Source organism: Arabidopsis lyrata, assembly GCF_000004255.2.
Source record: "Arabidopsis lyrata subsp. lyrata unplaced genomic scaffold ARALYscaffold_365, whole genome shotgun sequence".
Taxonomy (NCBI): Eukaryota; Viridiplantae; Streptophyta; class Magnoliopsida; order Brassicales; family Brassicaceae; genus Arabidopsis; species Arabidopsis lyrata.
In genome coordinates this window covers 1-8,943 of record NW_003302296.1, presented here as the reverse complement: position 1 = coordinate 8,943, position 8,943 = coordinate 1, and the positions used below count along the sequence as shown (strand labels likewise).

General features: G+C 34.9%; 2 protein-coding genes and 1 long non-coding RNA gene across 4 annotated transcripts; all 3 read left to right on the top strand.

Annotated features, from left to right (window-relative positions):
* Window positions 1-74: 74 nt before the first annotated feature.
* LOC9298614 (probable isoaspartyl peptidase/L-asparaginase 3) lies at window positions 75-806 on the top strand. Its single transcript, XM_021014903.1, has 2 exons — window positions 75-140; window positions 366-806. Exons 1-2 carry the CDS (start codon window positions 121-123, stop codon window positions 583-585), a joined length of 240 nt encoding a protein of 79 aa, XP_020870562.1. The 5' UTR covers window positions 75-120; the 3' UTR covers window positions 586-806.
* Window positions 807-1,443: 637 nt separating this feature from the next.
* LOC9298615 (U-box domain-containing protein 52) lies at window positions 1,444-5,555 on the top strand. 2 transcript variants are annotated; one of them, XM_002862491.2, is made up of 9 exons: window positions 1,444-1,730; window positions 1,887-2,099; window positions 2,206-2,327; window positions 2,426-2,726; window positions 2,804-3,243; window positions 3,457-3,558; window positions 3,648-4,076; window positions 4,186-4,944; window positions 5,042-5,555. In XM_002862491.2, exons 2-9 carry the CDS (start codon window positions 1,895-1,897, stop codon window positions 5,222-5,224), a joined length of 2,541 nt encoding a protein of 846 aa, XP_002862537.1. In that variant the 5' UTR covers window positions 1,444-1,730; window positions 1,887-1,894; the 3' UTR covers window positions 5,225-5,555. The 2 variants fall into 2 exon arrangements, with proteins under 2 accessions (XP_002862537.1, XP_020870489.1); XM_021014830.1 differs by having other exon boundaries at window positions 1,858-2,099.
* A 2,175-nt stretch (window positions 5,556-7,730) lies between these two features.
* Window positions 7,731-8,673, top strand: LOC110225372. The gene is made up of 3 exons (XR_002329735.1): window positions 7,731-7,924; window positions 8,015-8,056; window positions 8,384-8,673. It is a non-coding gene; the product is annotated as an uncharacterized LOC110225372 (long non-coding RNA).
* The last annotated feature ends 270 nt before the right edge of the window (window positions 8,674-8,943 follow it).

Here is an 8,943-nt window from a genome sequence, read left to right as displayed (position 1 = left end):
ATATAAAGAACTTCAACCTTGATTGTTAAACACAGGGTTGGTGATGGGCTTATCGACACCGTCTACCACTACGCTGATGATGAAGTCGGTGGATGTGGTGCAACTGGAGATGGTGACACCATGATGCGCTTCCTCCCTTGGTAATTACCCAATCTCCTTGAGTAGTTTTATATTTTATTTCTATCTCAATGCATTCTAATGACCAAGACAGGTTTTTCTCAGTGTTTTGTGATAGTTACTAATGAATCTTGTCTTATTCTTGTGGCGCTAAAATTGAATATTGAGCATCTAAAAGTGAAAGGGTATGTTTTATCATGTGTTAAATAAAGCAAACTTCTTCTTCTTCTTCTTGGTTGAGGTTTAAGTTACCAAGTTGTGGAGAGCATGAGACAAGGAATGAAACCAGAAGAAGCTGCTAAAGACGCAATCTCGAGAATCGCAAGGAAGTTTCCAGATTTCGTGGGAGCCGTTGTGGCTGTTGACAAGAACGGGTCTCACTCAGGAGCTTGCCATGGCTGGACGTTTCAGTACTCAGTCCAGAACCCTGACATGGACGATGTTCAAGTCTTCACAGTGCTTCCATGAAACCAGTAAATTAACTACTACTAATCTTATTGAATTGTAGAATTAGTAGTCTATTTTGTTGGTATAAAATACACCACTACTTAATCTTATCGAGTGAGTTTCTTGAAACTATGGGTCATGGATCATAGGATTGAAGGTTTCTAAAAGTGATTGTAGTAACAACAAAGAAACGGCACGAAGTTCATGTCTGGAAATATGGAATGGCAAGCTCGTTTGGAAAATTTTGTTTTCGCTTTAATATATATATATATATAAAAGATTTTCTGATTTGTCTGAATCGATCAGACAAAGAGAGTAAGGAATTTTGTTTTTCTCTAAACAACAAAAACATATGAACATAGTTGACTTTCTGTAATTAGTGATTGAATATAACATTTTTTTGTGGAAACACGAGCACATAAAAATTAGAAGATTCCTCGGTATATCCTTGACGATTCTATATCTAGCTATTTAATTAACTTATGTTTTAATTATCATAAAGTTTAGTAAGAAAATTGTAAAAAAGAGAAGACGTGACATAAACGAGGAGAAAGTCATGCATCCAACTAAGTCCTAAGATTAGACATCTTATAATTTCAAGCTTGATCTTTAATATCTAAATCCACAAACTCAAATAAAATTAATAACCTGTATATCCATGAATTATGCACTCATATGCTAACAGTGAATCGATATTAAAATAATAGTGGATTGGGTTAACCAAACTAACTGTAGTTTCTTAAATTCATTATTTTGAGAAACCATGCTTTAATTTTTCTTTCGATGTAATCTAAAAGGTTCGATATATTGTGTTTTTTTTTTTTATAAACAATTCTCAAGCCTTTATTGAATATTTTATTCGTTTGACTTTCTATTTTTTTTTAGCAAAAACTGTAACCTGAGGGATATACCAACGTAGATCCTAAAGAAGTAAAACAGAGAAAGTCTGTATTATTTGTTTCAATGTATGAAGAAAATGAATTAAAATAAAAAAAAGGATTTAGTGAGCTGACTATAACAGTATATAAATGAGATTGTGGCGGCAACAACGTGCTTGCTTGTGTCCTAATTCTTCTCTCTCCGTCAATTATTTCGTCTTAAGAAAATGTCCTAAGATCACCAAACATAGGGTTCTTGTTTGTTCTCTGCTTGAACAGAACTACAAGGTAAGCTCTGTTCTGTCTGAAGCTCCATTTCTCTGTTATATTTACATCTTAATTCTTCTCAATTAGCCTGCAAAACTCTATCTCTGACTCTGAATTCTGCAAATTTTATATTTCAATCTTCTTTCAGGAGTTTGAAACTCTGTTTTTAAGTTTTAGATTAAACAATGGAAGAGAAAAAAGTAGTAAGAGCGTTAAGCGAGCACCTATCACTACCTCCTCCACCATCTCCTTCTGTAGCGGTAGCCATAAATGGGAAGAAGAAGAGCAAATACGTCGCTTTTTGGGCTCTTGAGAAGTTCATACCTGAAGGTTTCACTGATTTCAAATTGCTTTATGTTCGTCCTCCTGTCAGTTACATCCCTACCCCAAGTAAGTTGTGACTTAAATGTTTCATAATCTTATAATTTATGCAAAAGATCAATGTTTTGGGTACAAAGATCGAGTTTTTCTTATTTTGGGTATGGTTCGATTTCAGTGGGGAATACGATATCGGTATCAGAGCTTAGGGACGACGTAGTATCAGCTTACAAACAAGAAGTGGATTGGAGCACAAACGAGATGCTTCGTCCCTACAAGAAAATGTTTGAGAGGAGAAAGGTTCTGTCTCAAGAACTAAATCTTAAACTCTCGTGTTTTTTTTTTTTTTTTTCTGTTTTCCCAAATTCTGAAAAATGTACCATATTGAACCAAAAAAGGTGCAAGTAGAGGTTTTGGTTCTGGATTCAAACGAGCCTGCAGCTGCGATAGCGGAAGAGATTTCTGGAACTGGAGTCACAAAACTGGTAATAGGAATGTCTCTCCGCGGATTCTTTTCAAGAAAGATCGATATGTCTTCTATGATCGCAACAGCTGTTCCGAGATTCTGCACTGTCTATGTGATCTCGAAGGGGAAACTAGCTTCCGTGCGTCCTTCTGAGTCAGACGCTAGCGGAAGCATAAGATTCGAGAGAAGCAGTTCCACAAGTGGCTCCACTGATAGTCCAAGACTTCCTCCTGGTAAAATTTTTACATAAATTAAATTGAATTGAGTCTTTAAAATGTCAGTTTTCTGAATCCCAAAAACTTGAAAACAGAGTACCAAGACTTTCTCTCGTTTGTTTCGGAAGGACAATCCCGAGTCTCTCCTTTTTCCCCTGCTCCGAAAAATTCGTTGGGAAGCAGCGCAGTGGTTCAGATGGATACGAGTTCTAGCGGGACGGACCAAGAGGAAGTATCTACTGGGAGAGGGATGGAGATTGTCCATAGCGGTATTGAAGGAAAGAAGAATAAGGATGAGAGCTTTAGCGCCTCGTTCCCAATGGGAACGGAAGCTTACAACTCGATGAGCTGGACGTCTAAATGGAGAGATCACGAGGATAGGAGAGAGATCAGGAGCTCTTCTTCGAGCAACAACCACGATCTAGCCAATATGGACTGGGGTGCCGTGGTTCCTGAGAACTATTCTTGGGTTTCTCATTGTGCCTCTAACATGTCTGATGGACTCCTCAGTGTCCATTCCATTACCGATAATCAGGTATCATTCTTGATTATTTGTCATTGATGCTGTTTTGTCCAGAGAAAACAGAACGGCTTTGTTCATTTCTCTGTCTCTGGAGTCAAGAATTGAGAGTCAGAGTCAGACTCACCATATTGTTGTGCTGACTCAGAGTCATAATATTGTCTTCATCTTGATTCTGTCACAACCATATGTTTTGGTTCGAAACTGAAATTGGATTTATATGTGTAGGTGAATCTGAACTTTGAGATAGAGAAGCTGAGAGCGGAGCTGAAGCATGTTCAGGAGATGTATGCCATGGCTCAAACCGAGACTGTTGGTGCTTCACAAAAGGTTTCATACAAGTTCTTGAACCTCATAGACCGTGGCGTTTTTATTTTTGTTAACATTTATGTGTTCTTGCTTTTGTTTTTTGGTTGCAGCTGACTGAGCTAAACCAGAGGCGGTTCGAGGAATCCGAGAAGCTTGTGGAACTGAAGGAAAAAGAAGAAGTAGCAAAAGATACAGGCTCAAAGGAGAAGCAAAGGTACAACGAGGCGATGAAGGAAGCAGAGAAGGTTAAAGAACTCATGATGAGAGAGGCTTTACACAGAAGAGAAGCTGAGATCAAAGCAGAGCGCGACGCTAGAGAGAAAGATAAGCTCCAGGCTTCTCTCGTCTCTCCCGGGATCCAATACCAACATTATACCTGGGAGGAAATCACAGCCGCGACTTCTGACTTCGCGGAAAATCTCAAGATTGGAATCGGAGCCTATGGAACCGTCTACAAATGTAATCTTCATCACACGACTGGTGCTGTCAAGGTCCTTCACGCAGGAGAAACTCAGCTCTCTAAACAGTTTGATCAAGAGGTTGGAAAACCATACCAAAACTCGTATTATCCTCATATAAAGAGCGGTTTCGGATTAACTCTCTGATTAGTAATCAGAGTCTAAATGTTTTGTACTTCTGTTTTGACAGCTTGAGATCTTGAGCAAAATCCGACATCCTCACCTAGTCCTCCTCCTTGGGGCATGTCCCGAACGAGGCTGCCTTGTCTACGAGTACATGGACAACGGAAGCTTAGATGACCGGTTGATGCTAGTCAACAACACACCACCGATCCCTTGGTTCGATCGTTTCAGGATTGCATTAGAAGTCGCTTCAGCGCTTGTATTCCTCCACAAATCAAAACCTAGACCCATCATTCACCGTGATCTCAAACCAGGAAACATCTTGCTTGACCACAACTTCGTCAGCAAACTTGGAGACGTTGGTCTGTCAACAATGGTTAACCAAGACGATGATTCATCCAATCTAACCATCTTCAAGAAAACCAGTCCCGTGGGCACGCTCTGTTACATCGACCCTGAGTATCAGCGTACCGGGATTATCTCACCTAAATCAGATGTGTACTCCCTCGGAATTGTGATTCTGCAGCTATTAACAGCGAAACCCGCGATAGCGATTACTCATATGATGGAAGAAGCGATCGGAGACGATGCTGAATTTATGGCAATCTTGGATAAGAAAGCTGGGTCTTGGCCCATCAGTGAGACCCGTGAGTTAGCCGCTTTGGGATTGTGTTGCACGGAAATGAGACGCAGAGACAGACCGGATCTTAAAGATCAAATCATCCCGGCTTTGGAACGGCTCAAGAAAGTTGCCGACAAAGCTCAAAACTCGCTCTCGAGAACTCCATCTGGTCCTCCATCTCATTTCATTTGCCCACTCGTAAAGGTTCAAATAAGCCCTAAATCCATGATTAGTTACTTGTCATACAAGAAATCATTTTCCTTCTCGATTGTGACCTAATTTGTTTTGGAGCTGATCACAGGGAGTGATGAACGAGCCGTGCGTGGCTGCGGATGGGTATACGTACGATCGGGAAGCTATAGAGGAATGGCTGAGAGAGAATGATACTTCACCAGTGACGAACCTTCCATTGCCTAACAAGAACCTTCTTGCTAATTACACTCTTTACTCAGCAATCATGGAGTGGAAATCTAATAAACAGTAGAGAGAAACAGATTCCACAAAATCTTTTATTGGTGTGTTTGTCTCTGTGCCTCCTTTGTCTCTGTTCCGAGGATTTGTCTCTTGTGTGATGAGATGCAAAATTACAATAATACAACATTAGAGAAAAAGAGAGAGAGGAAAGTGTCTTTTGATTTAAGCTTATTGTGTTTTGGAAATATGTCTCGTGTTTCTTCTACTCTCTGATGGTAAAAATGTAAGGGGGTGTTATTCGTTAGTGGATATTAATAGAGTTTAACTCTAACTCAAATTTAATGTTATTGGTTCTCAGATTGTAAATACAGATTTCAAATCAAGTGTTATTGGTTCTCAGATTTCTAATGTCTATATTAAAAGAGTTTAAAATCAAGTGTTATTGGTTCTCATATTTCTAATCTATATTATTAATTGGGAATCACTCAAAACTAACAAACCTTATTTTGGTAGATTAATTACAATAAATGCCATTAGAATTATTGAATTTAAAACAAAAAAAAAGAAAAAGATTCGAAAAAAATATATTCAAAAAGTATATATATTTATTTCATTGGAGCATTAACAATATATATTCAAAAAGATTTTTCTGGCTTTTGTATCCAAAACTTAAACAAAGTAAATTTACTGTTATGATTTAATAAGATTTCCATATATAACAATTGACAATAATAAACTCAAAATAATAAAAATGAAAAATACATCTGTTTACGATTAAATCAAATCTTAAATTAGTTTATGAAATCATATCACGAACAGTTATTATACTTGCCAAATATAACTCTAATTATAGATTACTATTTTTATTTTTTTTAAATCAAGCATATAACTCGAATCTATATTTAATACTTTGATTCGCAAATATATTGTTAAGATTATAATAGTCTGTTAACCCTAAATATTGAAACTGAATTTTTGTATCCTATAAATATAGAAGTCGATTATTCAGTACTACTCACTAATTATACGTGTTTTCTAAAGGACTTCAATGAAACACATGGTGCTATTTCTTGAATCTTCTTCTCATTTAATAGCAATGTGTTGTTCATGTGTGAATCTGTTGGTTGTTTTATATAAAAACAATCGATTGTTTTGACTTAAATACAAAGATAAATCTAAACGTATACAAAAAAAATTCCTTTTGTTTTTCATTTTGACAGGTAAACACCTTTCATACTGCGATACGTTTTCTACATATTACGGATCTTGGCCATCTAATGCAAGGAATATTGAATTCATGTGGTTTGGATTTTATGTGTTTAGTTCTCGGTTTGTGTTGTATTATTGTATTGTTTTTTGTTCTAACATATACATAAATACGACATATAAACTAATTCACAGAAAAAGATTGAAACAAATCATTGATCTTACAAAGCTAGACAGAGTGAATGCATACTTCTTTCAACAAATTTGACACAAATACATGAGTAGACTATATTTCTAAAGAAAAAATTCACTGAAGTAGGAAAAGTTGTAGAAAAGTATCCATATCAAAGTAAGTGTTCTTTGAATAAATGTAACGGTAAAAAATGAATTAAGACGAGCAGGAAGAGAAATTGTCTAAGTTGTAGACAGGTAAATGAAGTTCTAACGCTTGCAGTAGAACTCGAACATGAATTTTTGATTCTCGAGTGTCCCTCATGGCTGCAAATCAACATTCCATATTTGTACTATCAAAAGTTATTTATGTCCTATTTAAATTTTAGGACGGATCGACGAATGAGCGGGATGGGATGAGATTCCTAAGAAATGTCGGGCCAGCTAGTAGCGGAGGAGGCCGGAGTTGGGTCTTTTTTTTTTCTGATTAATTATTTTGTCTTTTTTTTTTTTTTTTTGGACAAAAATTATTTTGTCTAAACAAAATTGAAACTAAACCGAATACCAAACTGATATGAGGTAGGATAATGAATGTTATACCAAATAAATACATCTACAAACATAATCCCGCACGAACGTGCGGGTCCGAATCTAGTATCTATATTAAAAGAGTTTGAAATCTAGTGTTATTGGTTATCATATTTACAATGATCAATTAAAGTTTCATGTTATTGGTTGTTTGACATATTTTCACAAATGTTTTGATTTGAAAAGATACTAGTTCCTGACCCGCACCGTCGTGCGGGTTGTAAGTTTTGGTAAATGGTTTTGCTTAAAGTTTGTAATGATATTTTTTGTGTTAGTGAAATATATAATAGAATATATATCATAATTCATAAACTTGTCATAATATTTGATAAATTTTTGTTTGTGTTTATAAATTAGTGTGTTGTGGAATATAATTCAAATATTAAAATTTTAAAGATTATGAAATTTAGTAACTTGTAAATTATATAATTGGTATTTAAATAGAAAATTTTATAATTTAATATATTGTAATGAAAATATGATTTTACAAAAAAACTGTTAATCTCTGGCCCATTAGTGTTGGAGAGTTATTTTGTATTGGGCCGAGTATGATGTTAATAATACATTTCTCCTTAACCCATTTAATGTTTCAGTTTATGTAAACCGACTGAACATAAAAAAAAAAAAAAACAATTTGGACAGTTTTTCATTTCAGAAGTCAGAACAGTCGTTGTCTCATCAAAAAAAAAAAAAAAACACCCACCGATCAAAATTTTCATACTCGATCGATCTAAGTCTAATTTACGAAATCTCATGTAATTCTCTATTTCTTCTCCGTTTTGTAAATTGTGAATTCTTTGAAGAGGTAAGCTTATTAGTGAATCTGATTTATACTTTAAACCATTTTTTATATGGCGATTGAAATCCAAATCTGAGTAATTTTTTGTTTGCGTAGTGTTCTTGGCGAAACAACATCAGGAAGCCGGATTTTCTATGGGTAATTATTGTCAATTGAATTTTCATTATTATGTTTTCACTATAAGATCTAGTTTTAACTGGTTTGATAGAATAGAAAAAAAAACTTTAATTACCAGTGCACCGAGCGTTTTTTTGTACGCCTTGCTAATCGTATCAATATATTGTATTTTTTGGAAAGAGTTAGAGTTAATTTAGTTTCCATATAGATTTCAATTTACAATTTTGTTTAATGATGTTCACATTAGATGAAGATAAACAAAGGCTACAAATTGATAAGATTTATACGAAACAATAGCTTATATCAAATCTGCAGAATCTTGTATTAAACTAAATTAAATGTTTTCAGGTAAAGCTTCACTTGGAGCAACATAAGAATATGGAGGCTATCAAATTTGTTCATTGGAGCAATGCCTCAAATCTATATGTGAAAGGTTAGTGAGATTATCTTTTATAGACTTTTGTTATTAGAATTTCATAATTACTTTCTGTTATTGAGTGTATTTGATGTTAGTTCATATAGAAAATTGTGTTTTCCCGTAGTATGTTTCAATAAAAGTACTTAATAAGATATGGAAAGTTATAAAAATGTTGGTATGCTTCTGCAAACGAAATTGTTAACTTCATATAGGTTTGTCTTTAAAAATAAAAAAACAAAAAAACTTCAACTTAGTAAAAAAATAACTTTAACTTAACAAAATTTAGCTGTTTGCAGTAAATTAATGTTTTCAAATAAAGCTTCAATTGGGTAACAACAGAATATGGAGGAGTCTATATTCATTAGAGCAAAGCCTCAAAACTATATGTCAAAAGCGTAGATCTATTGAGTTTTATAGACTTAGTTAATACATCTTCATATTTACCTTATGTGATTGAGTGTACTTGATGTTAGTTCATATAAATAACAGT